Here is a 20,215-nt window from a genome sequence, read left to right as displayed (position 1 = left end):
ATTTTGTTGCAAAACTATTAAATACAGGATACTTTTTAAAGGACATACTTACATTTTTGGGACTTAATTATTGAGATTATCCGCTTAAAATATCCTGGGTTGTCCTAGGAAAGGAATCGTTGTTACAAAAATTAATTAAATAGGATTGTAACAAAATATCACAGGAATCATCATACAAAGTTTGAAATCGATAGGACAATTCTAAGATAATCAGATATTTTATATTATTTTAGTAAAAAAAACTTTAAATTTATTTTTAATTAATCTATTTTATTTTAAGCCTATTAAATATTAATTTATTTTTATAAAACATTTAAACAAAAAATTCATATGTTAATTTATATAGGATCTAATACTAGTTTAAAATCAAATAGTTAAGGAACTGGTCTGCCTGAATCATTAGAGCTGAACGTATCAATGGATCTGATGCTCCTTGGCCGCTCAGGTGACTCGCGGAATCCTGCAGATGAACTTCTGGTGGCGGGGGATGATCCAGGGGTAACCTTAACTTCTTCCATTTGAATGCTCTCGTCTTTTCCACCTCCGATTCTTGTAAAGAGCCGGAATGCAATGATGAGCAGGGTAGCAAAGATGCAGGAAGCACAGAAAATTGTTGAAATGACCAGAACTGTCAAAGTTATATTTCTGGTACAGTAATAATCGCTTGCCTCGTCTGTATACGTTATATTTTTAAACGTAACAGCAATGTAGATGAAGAAAGCGAAGAATATTATAACCTGGGACAGAAGCATTGCATGGTGCGAATTAATCATGAGCCAGACCACAATACTCTCTTTTCTGGATAGCATTCCATCAGTCCAGGCATCCTCTACCATAATCTTACAAGCCAGGCCAATGATGACAGTAAACAGAGATATACATCCAGCAACTAAAGCGAAATCCAGGAACCCAACGTTGCACTCTCCGGGATCATGAGCAACATACAAGAACCAGAGCAGGTTAGCAAATGACAGGGGCAGGATGGGCCCGGACAGCTGGGCCGTGTTCAAATGCGGGCTGTCATAGGGCGGGTTCATGGTCAAATCCAAGTTGTATTTATACCAAGGCATGTTTTCGGCTGATTCACTTCTTTGTAGTCTAAAAAAAATAAAAATAATACACAAAATTTAATTTAATAATAACAAATTTAAATACTTACGTATAAATTATATTCCAGTATGGCTTGGAAACCGATTAAATATCCGCTGGATTAGAACCGGTTCTCAGACATACTAAAAAATCATGTATAGCGTCTTACCACAGACAATTTTTTACGAACAATAATAAAAATCATATATTTAATACCAGTTTTGTTAGCCCGGGCATTCGGCAGTAGGATTTAACAAATACGGTTTGAATCTTATTTTCTATTTTAATATCCACAGAAAGCTGTCTATAATGCATTGCGATAAATAAATATAATAAATTAAGTAAAAAAAAATAATTACCTTTCTTGTCGGAAGTTTTAAATGTACTATGACAATATAAAAAAAACTTTAGACCAAATTTAATTTCGTTGATTTTTTTTGTTTTCAGTTGGCAGATTTTTTCCCCCAAATTAATTATTATTTTTCAAAAATCAATATTTATCTAATTCTAAAATTAGCAATCTGTTTATAATTTTCAAGCACTCGCTTATCCATCTCTATTAAAATTTAACTAACAACTTAACTAAGGGCTCGGCAGCCGCCTATAAGCCTCAAGGAAATAAGCCTTGTACAATTTGGCAATCCCTTTAAAATCCAAAGCTAATAAAAGGGTTCAAGTTTGAGTCTTAGTCGCGGCTGAAGCGCGGCTGCCGAGACCTACCGTATATCTTCTAAACAAAAGTAACTTGCTAATTATAAAAAAGCGTCGCTTTTAAAAAGAAGATAAAGTTAACATTTATTACTTTTGGGCATCTAAAATTTTTAATTTATTACATAAATAAGCTGTTTAAATACAGAATACTGTTGAAAGACATACTTACATTTTTAGGACTTGATTATTGAGATGCTTCGCTTATCATATTGTACCGTGTTATAATAGGAATCGGATTATTATATCACATTAAAATTTTTGTTTAAAATCAACATGTTAAAAATGGAAGCACGGACATTCTGGTAACGATTATAGAGTTGCTACTACAGGAATCATCAAAAAAAGTTTGAATTCGATAGGACAATTCTAACATGCCTAAATTAACGAAAATAGCTATCCGTTACGGGCGGACGGACGGACCGACCCTAATTATAGAAAAGCTTCGCTTTTAACAAGGAAAGCGAAGTCTTGGATCGGTAGGAAAAACGAACAGTAACACTTATAACATTATACCTTGATGTTATAGGAATTATTATTCCAAAAATCAAATGAATAGGGTAATTATAAAGCTTTAAAAGCTAACCGTTACGGACGGACGGAGCAATCCTAATTATAAAAAAAGCTTCGCTTTTAATGAACTATTTCTAGAAATTATTATGCTATTCTTTGTTTATACTGATTAAATTACCTTCCGTTCAAGTTTACATTTATTGCATTCATTGACATGTTATAAGTTGCTATTCTTAAAAGCAAAGCTTTTCTATAATTAGGGTCGTTACGTCCGTACGTACGGAACGGATAGCTTTCTTCGTTAATTTGGTAATGTTAGAATTGTCCTATAGATTTCAAACTTTGCAGGATGATTCTGTAGTAGTTGGGAGCGATTTAAAAAGCGTAGCAACTCTATAATCGTTTCTAGAATGTCCATGGGTCCATGTTGATTTTTAACGATTTTTTACAACAAATTTTTATGTGATGATTATCCGATTGATCTGATTTTTGGAATACTGAGTCTATAGGATAAATGTCAATTTTTTGTTTATGCTGCGCTACATATCTTTAACAATTCCTTTTTAAGAAGAATACTTTTTTACTGATTAAATAGAGAAAACTTATCTCAAGAAAACCATTTGCAAGTCTCACAGAAAAATCACTGAATGATAAAAAAATTATTGTTTAAAAAAAACAAGGATGACAACATCCATAAAGCACAGAAACGGTAGATATTTAAAAGAAACTATTGGCGAAAAAGTTAAAAACAAAATAGTACCGCTATCTACAGGTTTATGTGAAAATATGAGGACTGTTTCATAAATTCTTTAAGAATTTTAATCTTTAAAACAATATTTTCTTTAATAATTGAATTAAGAATGTTCGGATATTCTTCAAACTGTGAACATTTCCGCATTAAAATTAATATAACAAAGAGATTTGTTTTAAAATTAAGAAAATTAAGAAAACCCAAAATTATTTAAATCGTCTTAAATCTTCATATCAAGGCAGAAAATTTTTACAATAACGTTACAACAGCTTTGGGGACTTTTATTGAATTTTGATTGGCTTGTTAATTAAATTGATTGTCCAACGTTTCATCCACTAAATATAATCTATAAAAGGGGTAATTTTGTGTTTTATTATTGAGGATGTACATCAATTTATCGGCCATTGTCTTATTCCTGATATCAAGGTAATAGATTAATTTTAGTTTTTCAAAAATTGTTTTCTGAAAAGCTAAAGGTGTTTTAAATCGTTATGTATCGATGGACGTGCGCCCAGACAATTATTATCGAAAAGCTTTTAAAAAGACCAATAGAAAAACTATTTCATAAATTAAAACAGTTATAAGCAATAACAATGGTCCACAGGTTAAATTCCTGCAAAATAACATTGTTCTTTCTAAATAATTACATTTTAACAAGAGATTAGCCCAGATTTCCTCCAATTCTTTTTGTTAGAGTTATTCTTTTATATGAAAATGAATATAAATTTATAATATTGCATTTGTCGAATGCCATGTGCATTGTTGTAAGTATAGTTATATATCGCATCGTATTATAGACAGCTTTCCGCGGATATTAAAATAAAAAAATAAACCAGTTAAACCTCGAGTGGCCTAAGACCCGGGCTTACCAAACTGGTATTGATTTTATGATTTTTATTTTAATATTCATGGAAAAGTGTCTGTTAAACGATGCTATACATGATTTTTCAGTATGGCTGAGAACCGGGTCTATTCCAGCTCATAATTATCGGTTTCAAAGACATGCTGGAAAGGATTCTGAAACCATATAACAAATTTACAAAAAAGTTTTTAATCTAAAGTTTTACATCGTAAGATAATCAATTGTAATTAAATTTAAAAATAATATTTAGTTAAGAATTATTTACTAATTTTATTAATTTACAAAAAGAAAATTTCTTGAGAAAAAATCTAAGCTAAAAAGGGGAGGAGTTTCATAAATACATTTAACCTTTTCTTAATCCTTGCTTAATCCTTTCAAGAATGTCGTAAAAGAAAAGATTTTTAAAGTTTTTATATTTATAATATCCCCGCCTTTTTCCGTCCACCTTGCTTTTATATTATTCCGTTCTTCCGTTTTGTTTTAGGAAAAGTTAGTGTTTATTTGATGTTACAAAATAAGAATAGCTATATATGTCATCGTATTATAAACAGCTTTCCACGGATAACAAACTGGTTTTAATATTATGATTGTACATTTTGATTATCGTAGAAAACTGGATATAATACACTGCTCTGCATAATTTTTCAGTGTGGCAGAATAACAGGATCGAATTCGAAGGAAGATGAGATAATCTTTCAAAGACTTATCTCTCTAGTCCTTATATGAAAATAACACGTAGAGTGTTGGTTTGTTTGTCTTTACCGCTTAACCTTTATGGTCTTCATTTACAGTGAAGATTCTCATAGGTCACAGGAAGGATTTTATTTATTTTGATGGAGGGTTCTTCTACAAGAGGATTCCCTCTCGAAAATCTCCCCCCACCCCCCCCCCCCCCTAGATATACCACACTTTTCTGGGATCTTGCTGAGTCAAGTATCAACTGTTGGGAATATCAAAGGATGACTCCATGCAAAATTTGAGCCGGATCCGGCCAAAACCGGCCGTGAATTTTATGAAAAACCGGTTTTTTCCGGTTTTTAGGAGGTATCTGTAAATCGATTCAGCTGGAGCAAAACCGGTTGGAGGTACAAAAAATTTTACTTCACATGAAATTTAGCCAATGCAATTGCCTACAAAAATGTACTTCATCATCAACTTGATTGGACAACTCTTTCCCCTCCTAAATGTCCATTTAAACCTCGGAAACGGCAAAAATCGCCAAAAATCAAGCCTTCGGCGGCAAATAACGGCTAAACGGTCAGCCGGAGGCGAATGAAACATAAATAAAGAAATGTCAGCCTCAAAAAGTTGTTCAACATCAAAGAGATGCTTGAAGTCTCTAAAACGACTCCTTCCCCTCCTTTAAGGGGAAAAACTGAAAAAACGTGATTTTCAAAAGTATGCCCACTTCGTGGGTGTGGGGGGCACTGAACCCGTCACCCCAGGGTCACCAAATATAAAGTCTAGGCGGCCCACAATGCTGAATTTTCACCAAGTGAAAGTCTTGTGTCATTATCTCTTATGAGAAAAAAGTTATTAATTAATTAAAATTTCAAATTGTGATTTTTTGATGGATTTCTTTGATGAAATGACAGGCCGGTCAATTTTTAGGCCATTTTTTGCGGTTTTTGGGCCGCCACGCCCAAACGGTTTGAGATAATCTCACGGGACCTTTTGCCCAACCTAAGTCTGGTTATTTGTGAGGTCTAGGGAAAAAAACAGACTTACGCAAAAGATTATAATTATAATCTTTACACAGAAAAATGGCACGAGGTGAGGGTTTGAGGGGGCAAAATGAGCCGACCAGCGATTTTTGACAGCGCGCAGCAACGTCGTGCTTTATTCAATCAGGGATTTTTTTTTTTCTTAGACCTTACAAATAACCAGGCTTAGGTCGGGCAAAAGGTCCCGTGAGATTATCTCAAACCGTTCGGGCGTGGCGGGCCAAAAACAGCAAAAAATGGCCTAAAAATTGACCGGCCTGTCATTTCATCAAAGAAATCCATCAAAAAATCACAATTTGAAATTTTAATTAATTAATAACTTTTTTCTCATAAGAGATAATGACACAAGACTTTCACTTGGTGAAAATTCAGCATTGTGGGCCGCCTAGACTTTATATTTGGTGACCCTGGGGTGACGGGTTCAGTGCCCCCCACACCCACGAAGTGGGCATACTTTTGAAAATCACGTTTTTTCAGTTTTTCCCCTTAAAGGAGGGGAAGGAGTCGTTTTAGAGACTTCAAGCATCTCTTTGATGTTGAACAACTTTTTGAGGCTGACATTTCTTTATTTATGTTTTATTCGCCTCCGGCTGACCGTTTAGCCGTTATTTGCCGCCGAAGGCTTGATTTTTGGCGATTTTTGCCGTTTCCGAGGTTTTAATGGACATTTAGGAGGGGAAAGAGTTGTCCAATCAAGTTGATGATGAAGTACATTTTTGTAGGCAATTGCATTGGCTAAATTTCATGTGAAGTAAAATTTTTTGTACCTCCAACCGGTTTTGCTCCAGCTGAATCGATTTACAGATACCTCCTAAAAACCGGAAAAAACCGGTTTTTCATAAAATTCACGGCCGGTTTTGGCCGGATCCGGCTCAAATTTTGCATAGAGTCATCCTTTGATATTCCCAACAGTTGATACTTGACTCAGCAAGATCCCAGAAAAGTATGGTATATCTACCCCCCCCTCACTTCAATTATTTAAAGTTTTCCTAGATGCATTAGCACTTAAATATTTTCATCCCTAAATTTTCAACTAAAACGTATGAACATAATTTGTTTGATCTTATTCCGCCCTTGACAAAAATTAAGACGGACATACAGACGGACGAATATAACGGAAACAATAAAATAAGAAATATGCAGCCAAAGTTTCTTTGTAAAAGTATATAATTGTCAAAAATGCATACGCCAAAGCTGAAACCTCTAAAAAAACATAACTTTTTAAACGCACAAAGAACAAGGATGACAACATCCATTTCAACGAAGCTTTAGAAAAGAAAGTATGTAAAACGAACATAAACAATTGTAGAGTTTTAGAACTTAATATGCAGGTCTAAACAAAATTGTATATAACTGTGATGAAAAATTTCTTAATACAGGATATTGTTTAAGGTCATACTTATATATTAGGACTTGATTTTGAAGACGCTTCACTTATAATATTGTAGCTTGTTATACGCTTTCTAAATTGTACCTTACTGTTACAGGAATCATAATGAAAAGTTTGAAATTGATAGGATAATTCTAAATTAACGTAAAGATCTATCCGTTACATACTGTCGGACGGACGGACTGACAAAAAGGTGGACGTGCGGACAGACCCTAATTTTAGAAAATTTTATATTTCTTGTAAAAACTTTGAACTCTAAATAAGATGCCGACATAGAATCACACTTCATCAAACAAAGGAAAATATAAACCTGTAAAATATTTCATTATTTTCATGGCTTAAGATTTTTAATAACTACTATGTCCTTTTTTTTCTTTCTTTGATCTTAATGTTATCTTTTAGTCGCCTGTATAAAAGGAATCTACATCACGTAGCGCATCCTCTCGTTGTCGGAGAGGTGATATGTTCGAATGCCTTGGCCAAATCATTACCACGCACAGTTAGGACTTCCAGCCAAAGGTCGTGTAATCAAAGAGTTGCTTGGCTAATGGGTGTTTGAGAGAAAAGGAGAGATTTGACTTTCCTTAGTTATTTATCCTTGGTTGTTGGACCTGACGATAAAGTGTCATGTATGTATGTAGCCATGATTATCTGAAGTTAGGATTCAGATGCACGAGGAGATTGGAGGTGAGAATCCTTTGGCCAATCCTAGATTGGTAAGCTTCGCGCACAGCTGAGTGCATTCTATGTTACATTACAAGCTGACCCGCAATTATCGTGGAAGCTACTCAATTATTACATCACCCTGGCCTAGAGTTTTGGCAGGTGTTCCTTATTAGACCATCCTAATTAATGGCACTCTCATATGAATGAGGAGCATGGACGAGGGAAAGCACGATTACAGTTGCTTGATAGGTAGGATCCTAACTTTCTACAAATCTCCCTCCTTACAACCTAAGGGCATCACAGGGAAGGTTGCGTGATTATATTTTGACAAACTGCAACAGCATTTGTCATCCAAGTGCAATATCTATGAGGGGACTTGAACTCAGATTTTCCCAACCACAGTGTAGTGCGCTAACCACTACTCTATGGGACACCCTAAAGTGTGATGGACAGCAGCCTCGCCCATTTGAGTAAATTGATATGTATAGTTGCTATGCTTATATTTGAGTAAATTGATATGTATAGTTGCTATGCTTATATTTGAGTAAATTGATATGTATAGTTGCTATGCTTATATTATCATGTTTGATATTGTCCATATGCCTCCGAGATTATAAGAAAGTGAAAATTTCATTAGTCAAAGGAAGGGAAAATATTTTGTAAAAAAAACAAATAAAAAATAGATCTTTCCCTATTTAAAACTTTAATTAGCAGTTACGCCCCTAGAAGCTTTTTTTGAAAAACAGTTTTAAAAATTGTTGGTGGTGGTCATTTTCTTATTGGATGGGAGAGGTGCCCTCCCCCAAAATAATTAAAAACCTTTCCTGGACCTATAAAAAACATCACTGTAAAGGAGAGCCATATCGATTCAGCAGTTAGCGAGATCCTTCTCTGCAGACAAAAACCTTACATAACAGGATATTTTGTTTTGGTTTTCTAATTTGTTTTTTAGATTTTTTATCTTCAAATGTTTGGCTTGATGTCCTAGTAGGTGCAAATTTGGAGTAAGAGAGACACAGAGAGAGAGACAGAGAAAGAGAAAGAGAGAGAGTTTAAGTGGTCGAAAGAAGAGAGTAGAAAAATTCTTTCTGAATATTTCAAACTGTCAATCATTTTTGGCGATTCCTAAGGCGAACTAAGCATATTATAATAACTGCATAGTTACACTTTATTCCAGACTAGAAATCTATTGTGATCCTATGATTTTCATAACTATTAAAATAATAATTTAATATTCATATGATTGTAGAGATGTGTTGATTTCTCTATTAGACTTTACTTAGACTAGACCAGAAATTTTCTTTAATTAAGTAAAATGGGTTTTAAAGGTTTATTGAAGCTTTTTTTACTACCAATTAAGCCTAAATAAACAAGTATTGCGGAAAAGGGTGTCAACAGCCCTCCCCTTTTCCCCCACTCAACAATACCCCCCCCCCTACCTTGTAAAACCCTGTGCACGCCTCTGAACAAGAATATAACTACCATAAATATCGCAGCCACAATAATAAAAAAGTTTTAAAAGAATAAACAAACGTTAAAATTGAATAGAAATAATTATGTACTAGCAAAGCTACATACTGGCCTCTACGTGTTGTGTGTTTCTGTTTATTAGCAAGTTACTTAGTCGTACATACAAACAGACCTTAGTTATGGAAAAGTTAACCAATACATTTTTTTATATATCATATTTTTTTTATAAATCATGAGTCTATAGGTTCCAAGTCTAATGTTTTGATTATTGCCATGGGACTCCTTAGGATAAAAGTATGAAACTTACACGAGTTAATCATTTATCTATCTATCTAAGCAACTTGTGTTAACAATTATCCATTATCTATCATATTTATGTTCATCTATATTCTGCGATCAATATAACATTATCTATCCATTTATATCTATTTGTCTATCCATTATTCTAGTTTCTACCTATAATACAAAGTAGCTTAATGTCTGTCCGTTCCTTGAGATCTCGGTAACCACCGAACCGATCGGATTCTACTCTTCAGAGAATATACCTACTGGTTCTGTAGTGATTTTAAGCTATTTTCTTTGGAGGTGGGACACCTCCAACACCCCCCCCCCTTCAAAAAAAATTCAAAAAATCCCCCTTCAGTTTTCTTTAGGTAGGCTGTAGCAGTACCTATTTTTTTTTATTTAAAATGTAGTAGTTGCAGCACCAGAGGTACTTAATCTTTTTTTAAATTAAATCTTGAAGCAAAGCCTCTAGAGGCTAGGAGCGAAGCCGCTAGTTTATCTATTAATTTATCCAACCAAATAGCTACCAAGATGGTTTAAGGCTATCATTTACATCATTCTTTTAGAAAGGTCAAAAATGTCTTGGGATGGTTTCATGCTATTTTCCTTCCCAGCAAACTCTAAAAAGACAAGGATGACAAAATCCATAAAAGCAAAGCTATGAAACGGTAGGACAAACGAACATTAACACTTGTAGAGTGTTAGAACTCATTAATCAGAATATAAAAGTATAAAGGTCGAAAAATTTAAAAACTGCTGAAATACAGGATTATGTTTAAGAACATACTTACATTTTTAGGACTAAATTATAGAGTTGCTTAGCTTATAATATTGTACTTTGTTTTCCCAGAAATCAGTATACAAAAATCTGATCAATTGGAAAATTAGATCACATAATAACTACTACAGGAACAACCATGCAAAGTTTGAGATAGGACAGCTCTAACATGCTTAAATTAACGAAAAGAGCTATCCGTTCCGGACAGACGTACGGACCGACCCTAATTATAGAAAAGCTTCGCTTTTAAAAACCTAAAGGATGGGGGAGAAACGAGCAATGCCTATTTAGGACATAAATAAATTTGGTCATTTGTGTCAGATTTGATTACCTCAAAAATTGGCAATGTTATGATAATAAAATTAAAATTATATAAAATTATTGTTAAAAATATAATTTTATTAAAATTTTGTTTTAAAAATAAAACTATTCTTTAAGATGCAATTTAAGCATATATTCATAAAGTCAAAACTTCATATGTTTGTTAATTTAAAATAAAGTGGGACTTAACTTTAATATGAAACTATATAAAAAAGCAGGTTAATTAAAGAGACATCTATAGTATATTAATTTTAACAAAAAAGGGCATAAATTTATATTTATTTTGTTATCTTTTGTAAATAAATCTAAATATTTTATACTGAACTATGTTGCTCTATAATTCAGAGTTCAAACAAAAAGAGAGAAGATAGATGGAGTAAAATACAAGATTTGAAATAGATGTATGGACATGTTTGTTTATAATTATAGAGTAGCTATATAAATGTGATACCAAAAATCAACATTAAACAATATTATGCCAAGTTTTATTTTTTCAATTTTCAGTAAACCTATTTTTCTAGGCCGAACTGTAGAACGGACAGAACCTATTTATACTTTGCTTTGAATGGGCTATTCCTTGTTTCAAAGTAAGAAAGCTTTATCTTTTATAGAAAGATAAAGAAAATATTATCTTTGTTAATGTAAGATTATTATTCAGGGATCTAAAGGGATAAGACAATGGCCGATAAATTGATCTACATCCCCTATGATGATACACAAAATTACTCCATCTGAGAGTTAGTGGTTGAAACGTTTGAACACTCAACTTAATAAATTAACAAATTAAAAGTCCCAAAAGTTGGTAAGTAAACGAATGATAAAACGTTATTATAAAACTTTGGGGACTATTGTAACAATCAGACCATTGTCCCCTTCATCCCTGACTTTTCCTATATTCTTATCTCTCTTTGTTAAAACTAAATTTCTATATTTGGTATCGGTCCGTCCGTAATGTAAGCCTCATATAATTAGTTTAAAGCATATTGTTAGAGTTATAGAGTAGCTACGATACTAATTACATACATACTACATATGTTTGCTTAACTAATCAAATTTCCGCAGGTATTGAAAGAAATATGTTTATACAATTCTGACATAAAGTTAAATATTTTTTTGCTAAAAAAATTATTTTTGTTTATAACTCTTCACTGAAGAAAATGGTTTAGCTGAATAATTGTTTTACTAAAAAAAGTTAAGCGCAACTACGCCCCTAGTATCCAGGAGCTCTGTAATCGAAGGGACAGAAAGGCTAGAAAAATAGCTTAAAACCATCCAAAGATTTAAATCTGAAAATAGTATAGCCTCAAACCATCACAAATCCTATATGAAGCTTACTTAAAAAAAAGAACCAATTCGGTTCAGTAATCATTGAGATTGAGTTTCAGACAAAAACTCTTACTACTTTATTAAATAGAATAAGTTATAAATTTCTAGATATACTTTTTGGTTAAAACGAACGCCGACCCTTGAAAGGGGCAAACTTTGACTTAGGGCTTTAATTACACATTAGAGTCTTAGGATCATATTCTAACACGTTGAGAAACTGCGACTTGATTTTTTTAGTGGGTTGATTCACAGAGAGAGAGGGGACACTGGGCTGTTTATTACACTAGTCCCCAAAGTTTTATATAATAACATTTTCTTATTCCTTGGTTTTTATTAAATTTTGGTTTGTTCAGACGCTTTAACCACTAATTTAAATCTGCAGAAGGGATAATTTTGTGTATCATTAGGGATGTACATCAATTTATCGGCTATTGTCTTATCCCTTTAAATCTCTAGTTGATTCAGCACCAGAGGCATGCAGATTTGGTGTCAAGGTGGGTGGATACACAAACCTATGAGTCCCCCACACCCCCTCTGACTTAAAATTACACCACTCTTGTTGTATTACACCCCCTTAGAGCTCAAAGTCCCTTCTTTCAAAAAATACACAAACTTTGAAAATTTTAAATTTTATGTCATCAACATATGCTTCAAAATTTAGTATGAAGAATTAAAAATGAGTAACGTCTTGGCCTAAAAAAGGTATTTATAGCTATTTAAAAAGTGAATCTCCTAACCCTAATAAAAACCTATGCACGCGTGTGATTTCTAAACTTTAAGAAAAACATCCCTAGCCTATGTACTAAACTAATTTTCTTTTATAATGTAGATTATTTACCTACCCTTAAGCCAATAGACTTGATTATTTGATTTCACCCTTGTGTTAACATGGTTAATACAAGAACGACAACATTCATAAAAGCGAATAATAAGGAACTAAAACGAGCAATAACTCTTTTAAAGTGTAAGTACTTAATAAGCAGAAAATAAATTTCTAACTCTAAACAAAATTCGCTGCATAATTACGTAAATACAGAATACAGTAAAAGGATATACTTTTATTAGGATTTGATTATAGAGATGCATCGCTTATAATGTTTTACCTTGTACATAAAAAGTTTGAAATCGATAGGACAATTCTCATATGTTTAAATTAACAAAAAGAGTTGACCGTTACAGTCGGACGGACGGACCGACCCTTATTACAGAAAAGCTTCGCTTAAAAAAGGGGGAAAGAAATTCAAAAGCTTTGCTACTTATAAAATTTTAATAACATTAAATTAGTAAATAATAATTTAATGTCTAAATGACACAATATAATTAATTATATACATATAAACAATAAACATGCCACATAACTTTGTCAATCAAATTTACCTCACAAACCGTATTCAAAAGTATCAGAAAGTTTGTCTGTCTGTGTGTACCGAAGGATCTAGCTATCCGCTTAACTGATATGGTTCTCCTTTACAATGTAGCTTTTCATAGGTCCTGGAAGGGTTTAAAACTATTTTAGGGGAGGGTACCATCATCCTCCCTAGAAAAATCGCATCCAGATAAAAAAAAAACCCTCCACCCCCCCCCCCCCTGTTTCTTAGAATCAATGCAACTTTCTTGCCTATTGCATTAAAAAATAAAAATCTAAATGTCCATTAAAATGTCATAATCTGTGATTAACAGACAAGGACAGAAAAAGTTTGTTTAATTTGTCATAGTTGCTCTAATTTTGGGATATTAGGTTTTTAACAAATTCTTTTTTATTTTTCTAAAACCTTTTATTTTTATTATCCTTATTTTTCTATCAATTAATTTGTTTCTGTAATATGAATAAAAATATTTGTATCTATCTCTCTATTCTTTCGTTGAATTCTCTTTTCTATCTAAATTTTATTTTCATTTGTCCATTTATTGAGGGGCTAGTCCAGCCGTTTATAAGATCTTACTGAAAATACAGACCTACATACGTGTCGTTATTTAGGTATTTTTGATAAAAAAAAAAACTCATAAATAATAAGCAGCTTACAGTGACTATGGAAAAAAAATAAAAACTTTCCAATAAACGAGTATAATTGTACAATGTACATGTAATCAAACGATTTTCCCTAAAAAAAAATTACTTCTTGTAAATAGATTTTTAGCACCCCAACCCTTTTTCCCTCCTAAATATTTTTTTTTACATCCAACCCTTTTTCTTCCTAATAAGCCAACAAAAGCAGGGAGGAAAGGGACATTTGGCTGTTTATTACACAAGTCCCCAAAGTTTTATAATAACATTTTTCTTACTCGTTGGCATAACAACTTTGGGGACTTTTATTGAATTTTGATTGGTTTACTCATTAGGTTGAGTGTCCAAACTTTAAACCCACAAATTGTAATCTACATAAGGAGTAATTTTGTGTAACATCATTGGGGATGTACATTAATTTATCGGCCATCGTCTTATCCCCTTAGATCCCTGCAACACAAGTGTATGCTAAAACGTTCATCATGCAACTAGACGTTTTAGTTAAGTAACAAATTTGAGGAGGAAAAACTACAAAAATGTAAAAAAAAAACAGAATAAAAAGATAAAAAGAAGAGATAGAGTGAAAATAGAGAAAAGAGATATTAAAAGAATAAACAAGAAAACATATAGCGGGAAAAAGAAAAAGTTAAAAAATAAGCAAGTCATAAAATTAACAAAACTGGTAATTAATTTATAAATCTAATTTTATATTCGTGGAACATTGTCTGTAATACGATGCTGTACATGAAATTTCAGTAAGGCGGAGAACCGGTTCTAATCCACTGGATATAAATCGATTTCAAGGCGATACTGGAAAAATAATTTCCACATGGTATTATCAGCCGTATTGTAAAAACACGTCACACACCCGCAAAAATCTTTGCTACCCTTTCTGTAGAATTAACAGGGAGGAAGGGAGGGGTCATTGGACTAGAAATTATTCCTATACCCAAAATTATAAGTTCGATAATTCGTTGGCTTTAAAATTTTGAGTACTTTTATCTCATCTGGATTGGTTGGTTTCAAACTAACAATATCCAAAGTTTTAAAGGAATGATGAAGGATTGATTTTGTTTAACATCATTGTGGATATCTTAAGATTCCTGGTACTAAAGAATGCTTGTGAAAACTTGTCTAAACCAGGGAGGGAGGGGACAATGGGTTGTTTATCATACTAGTCCCCAAATTTTATAATAAAGTTTTCGTATTAGTAGGCTTAGCAACTTTGAGGACTTTCAATGAATTTTGATAGGTTGAGTGTCCAGACGAGGAAATTTTGTGTATTATCATAGGGGATATACATCATTTTATCGCCCATTGTCTTATCCCTTTATATCCCTGTGTCCAATCCCTATAATTTTATTTCTGAACAATGAAACTTGCCAAGTAAGTCAATTTTACCTATTTATCTATCTAACTATCTATTTATCTATCTATCTATTTTTAAAAGCGAAGCTTTTCTATATTTAGGGTCGGTCCGTCCGAGATAGATAGCTTTTTTTCGTTAATTTAGGCATGTTAGAATTGTTCTATCGATTTCAAACTTTGCATGATGATTCATGTAGTAGTTAGGTACGATTTAGAAAGCGTAGCAACTCTATAATCATTACCAGAATGTCCGTACGTCCATTTTAAACATGTTGATTTTTCTACTTTTTTAACAACAAATTTTTATGTGATCTAATTATCCGTTTCTTCTGATTTTTGGTATATTGATTCCTGAAACAACAAAGAACAATATTACAAGCGAAGCAACTCTATAATCAAGTCCTAAAAATGTAAGTATGTCCACAAACATTATCCTGTATCAAGCAGTTTTTCCACAAATTTACTTACAATTTTGCTTCGACTCTTATACTTTTATATTCTGATTATTCAGTTCAGACACTATACAAGTGTTAATGTCCGTTTGTCCTACCGTTTCAGTGCTTCGCTTTTATGGATGTTGTCATCCTTGTTTTTATCCATCTATCTATCTATCTTATTAGTTGGCATAACAACTTTGGGGGCTTTTTAAAAATTTTGAAAGGTTGATTCATTAAGTTGAGTGTTCAAACGATTCAACCACTAATTATAATCTACAGAAGTGTTAATTTAGTGTATACTCATTGGGTATATTCATCAATATATCGGCCACTGTCTTATCCCTTTAGATCCCTGACCTCTGATGTTAATGAAAGCTGTCCAAAATGTCAGCTCCTGAGCTGCTGTTATAATAGAAAAAGTGGATGAACTGAATTTAGTTTCCGAAAGTGTGAGTAGCTTCCGCGTCCTATCTTAATATTTGCTACTAGCTAAAAAAGCTTCAAACTTCAAAAAAAAATCAAAATTTGAAAAATTAAAATTTTTGAATGTATAATGTATAAATCGTTTATACATTAAATCGCTTTTCCATTTGACCGGAGTCGCTGAAAATAGGGACTGCAATAATTGGGTTATCTGCTGTACACTTTAGGAAACTAGGGCTCGAATAGGAAATTTATTTCAGCTGATCAAAAAGTGAGAGTTGTTATCAGGGATACAGGAATGTGTAAATGCAAATAAATAAATTGGAAAATTAAGCAGGGATCTGAAGGTATAAGACAATGGCCGATAAATTGATGTACATCCCTAATAAAGATACACAAAATTATCCCATCTCTAAATTACAATCAGTGGTTGAAACGTTTTGACACTGAACTTGATAAACCAACCAATCAAATTCAATTAAATTCCCCAACGTTGTTTAGCCAACTAATAAGAAAACTTTAGGGACTAATTTATTAAACAGTCGAATGTCCGCTACCTCCCTGGGGAAAATGCACCCCTCTCCCTAGAAACCTAAGTTTTCCCCCCTGCTTTCAAAGTTTTGGGGGGTAAATATGTTGTTACCTTTATCCCTAGATAACATAAATTACGATCAAGGGTATGGTATCAAACCGTCAAAGGCTTGTGTTAGAAATAATCAGGGAGAAAGGGAATATTGGGTACTTGCTTACATGTGGTAGACTGTAAGTAAAAGGTTTTAATTTTGCGCAAAATTAAAACCTTTTACTGGCCCCCCTCCTCCTTATTTTCTGTTCAGGGATACATCAATTACTAAAATCAGTCAATAAATAAGGAAATTATGCCCCAAAACATGAATATCCCTGTAATAAGGTTTCCCCTCTGGTATACTGGATTTACTTGATTTACCTCACTCAACTTTCTGGCGTGTTGTACAGTGAAAAAACTAACCCCCCCCCCTTATTTTTGATTTTCTTCAAAATTAAGGGGGAGTTAAAAACTACCCCCCCCCCCTTATTTTTGATTTTTGTCAAAACTAAGCGGGGGGTTAAAAAACTACCCCCCCCCCCTTATTTTTGATTTTTGTCAAAACTAAGCGGGGGGGGGGGGGTTTTCGGTGCTCCGGTCTTCACATGTAAGCAAGCACCGAATATTGAACTGTAAATTATTATGTTACAAAAGTTATTTTGTTAAAAGTGAAAGTGTTCTAACAATTCAACCACTATTTGTAATCTACAGAAGGGGTAATTTTGTTCTTCATTATTGGAGATATACATTATTTTTTTCCAGTGTCTTATCCCTTACGATCCCTGAGTTTGATTCAGATGAAATATCCCTACTTAAGTAAAACTCAGAGAGGGAGGATACTTTGTGCTGTTTATTACACTTGTCCCCAATGTTTTATAACAACGTTTTATAATAACTTTGGGGACTTTTTGGAATTTATATTGGTTGGTTTTTCAAGTTGAGTGTCTAAATATTTCAACTACTAATTATAATCTACAAAAGGGGTGATATACATTGGGGAATGGGATGTACATCAATTTATCGGCCATTGTCTTATTCCTTTAGATCCGTTCTTTTTACCCAATCTCATATTCCTGAAAATATATAGGTGGATTATTTATCGGCCAATGTCTTATCCCTCTAGATCCCTGGGGTAAAACCTGTCAACGGGCTTGTGTCGGCCCCTGGTGTTGGTATGAATATTAGAATTGGCAAAGAAAGTAAGTTTTAATTTATTGCAGGTTCCATTTCCTTATGCTCTTGGTACATTTGCTAAACAAGGATAAAATTTAGTAAAGTTATAATGAAATGATATTGAGATCCCGAAAGAGAGAAAAAGAGATATTACAAAAAAAAAGCTAAAAAAGATATATAGAGATGGAAAGAAATATAGGCAGAAAGAAAGAGAAAAAGATTTTTTAAAAAGAAAGAGAGAGAGGGAGAGAGAGAGAGAAAGAGAGAGAAAAAAAAGAGAAAGAGAGAGAAAAAAAAGAGAAAGAGAGAGAGAGAAGGGAGAGAAATGAGAGAGAAAAAAAGAAAGGACGAAAAAGAAAGAAAGAGAGAGAGAGAGGGAAAGAATTAACGAGAAAAAGAACAATAAAAAAGACTATATAAAGATATACACTCAATACAAAAAAAAATAAGACTTTAGAGGAAATTGAACATTTATGCAAGCTGTCAATCAATTTTCCAAAATTGCCTGTATAATTAAACTAGAGTATAGATAGAGTAATCAAATATTTATTTTGGAAACCAACGTACCCTATTGTTTGATATTTAAATTAATCCTCCATTGTCTTGTCCCTTGTTTCCAACATGGTTTCAACCCCTACGACTATTATCAGAATGCTCCTGACATAACAGCAGTAGTAAAAAAAGAAAGCGAAGAAGCGGATTTCGTCGGAGTTTTACAGTAGCTTTTGATAGGTTATTATTGGTAAGGTTAGCTAAATGTTAATGATTGCCCTACAGGGGCTAGAAATAGGAGAAAAGCTATTGTGAAAATATGACAAAACCCTCTACTTCGTTTTCTTTCCATGATCTAAGCTTTTTACTCAACTAACTTTATTGGGTTTTTGAACAATCTAAAAATTAAAATTTTCTAGCTCTAATATTTGAATTTTATTGAGGAATTTTAACTATAAAGTAAAACAAATATTTTATAGACACATTCTTTTGTATAGCTACTGGGTGCCAATAATTAATTAGATAGATAGCGAGATACCAAGATAGATAGATATCTTAAATATATATTTCTTTTATATAGAAGGATAGATAGATACCAAGATTGATAGATATCTTAAACACACATTCTTTTATATAGCTACTGGGTGCCAATAATTAATTAGGTAGATAGCGAGATACCAAGATAGATAGATATCTTAAATATATATTTCTTTTATATAGAAGGAAAGATAGAAAGCAATATACCAAGATAGATAGATATCTTAAACACACATTCTTTTATAGAGAAACTTGGTGTCAATAGTAAGATGGATAGATAATAGTTTACAGAAGGAAGGTAGATAGCGAGATACCAAGATATCTTAAAGACACATTCTTTAATATAGCTATTGGGTGCCAATAATTAATTAGATAGATAGTGAGATACCAAGATAGATAGATAGATAGATATCTTAAATATATATTTCTTTTATATAGAAGGATAGATAGATACCAAGATACCAAGATTGATAGATATCTTAAACACACATTCTTTTATATAGCTACAGGAAGCCAATAATCAATTAGAATAGGGTCCGTACGACCGTCTGTCCTTAACAGTTATTTTTTTTTATTTAGACATGTTTGAATTTTCATATCGATTACAAACCTTGCCTGATGAGTCCTATAACACTTATTCAGTTCTTACACTCTGCGAGTTTTAATGTTCGTTTGTCCTACTATATCAAAGCTTCGCTTTTATGGATCTTGTCATCCTTGTTATCAAATAGCTACTTAATGTCAATAACTAATTAGATAAATTGTATAATAGAACAGCTTATTGAAGGATATATCTAGATATATTAAAGACACGTTACTTTATATAGATCTTTTAAGGTTTAATTCTATAAAGCTTTTAAAAATATATCTGATTTAGAAATCTAAAACAAATTGTCCCACATATTTTGTCGTATTTAATAATGTATCATAAATCCTTTAATCTATTTACATATCTCATAACTAATTAGTCCCTACCATCTTTTTGTTTAAAACCAGAAATCTAAAGGGATAAGACAATGGCCGATATATTGATGTACAATGTACATCCCCAATGGTGATACACAAAATTACCCATTTTGTAACAATTTGTGGTTGAAATGTTAGGACACTCAACTTAATAAACCAACCAATCAAAATTATTAAAAGTCCCCAAAGATGTTAGGCCAACGAATAAGAAAACGTTAGTGTAAAACTTAATTAACAGCCCAATGACCCCTCCCTCTCCCTGATTTAAAACCCTCATTTTGACCATTGAAAAATTTAAATCTGCCATATTTAGAATAATTATGCAGCACCTATATTTGTCATCAGGCCCTCATAACTATAGATAAT

At 32.7% G+C, this 20,215-nt stretch overlaps 1 protein-coding gene across 1 annotated transcript; it reads right to left on the bottom strand.

Moving 5' to 3' along the window:
* Nucleotides 1–249: 249 nt before the first annotated feature.
* Nucleotides 250–1,541, bottom strand: LOC145305302 (uncharacterized). The gene is made up of 2 exons (XM_080146915.1): nt 1,449–1,541; nt 250–1,098 (listed from the first exon to the last, which is right to left on the bottom strand). Exon 2 carries the CDS (start codon nt 1,068–1,070, stop codon nt 375–377), a length of 696 nt encoding a protein of 231 aa, XP_080003041.1. The 5' UTR covers nt 1,071–1,098; nt 1,449–1,541; the 3' UTR covers nt 250–374.
* Nucleotides 1,542–20,215: the final 18,674 nt, after the last annotated feature.

Source organism: Acartia tonsa, chromosome 2, assembly GCF_053477335.1.
Source record: "Acartia tonsa isolate MP-2025a chromosome 2, ASM5347733v1, whole genome shotgun sequence".
Taxonomy (NCBI): Eukaryota; Metazoa; Arthropoda; class Copepoda; order Calanoida; family Acartiidae; genus Acartia; species Acartia tonsa.
The sequence above is the reverse complement of the archived record's forward strand: the minus strand, read 5'-3'. Positions and strand labels throughout refer to the sequence as shown.

Bases quoted from the DNA above. Each gene is read 5' to 3' on its own strand.
- LOC145305302 (XM_080146915.1), bottom strand. From the start codon at position 1,070: ATGCCTTGGTATAAATACAACTTGGATTTGACCATGAACCCGCCCTAT.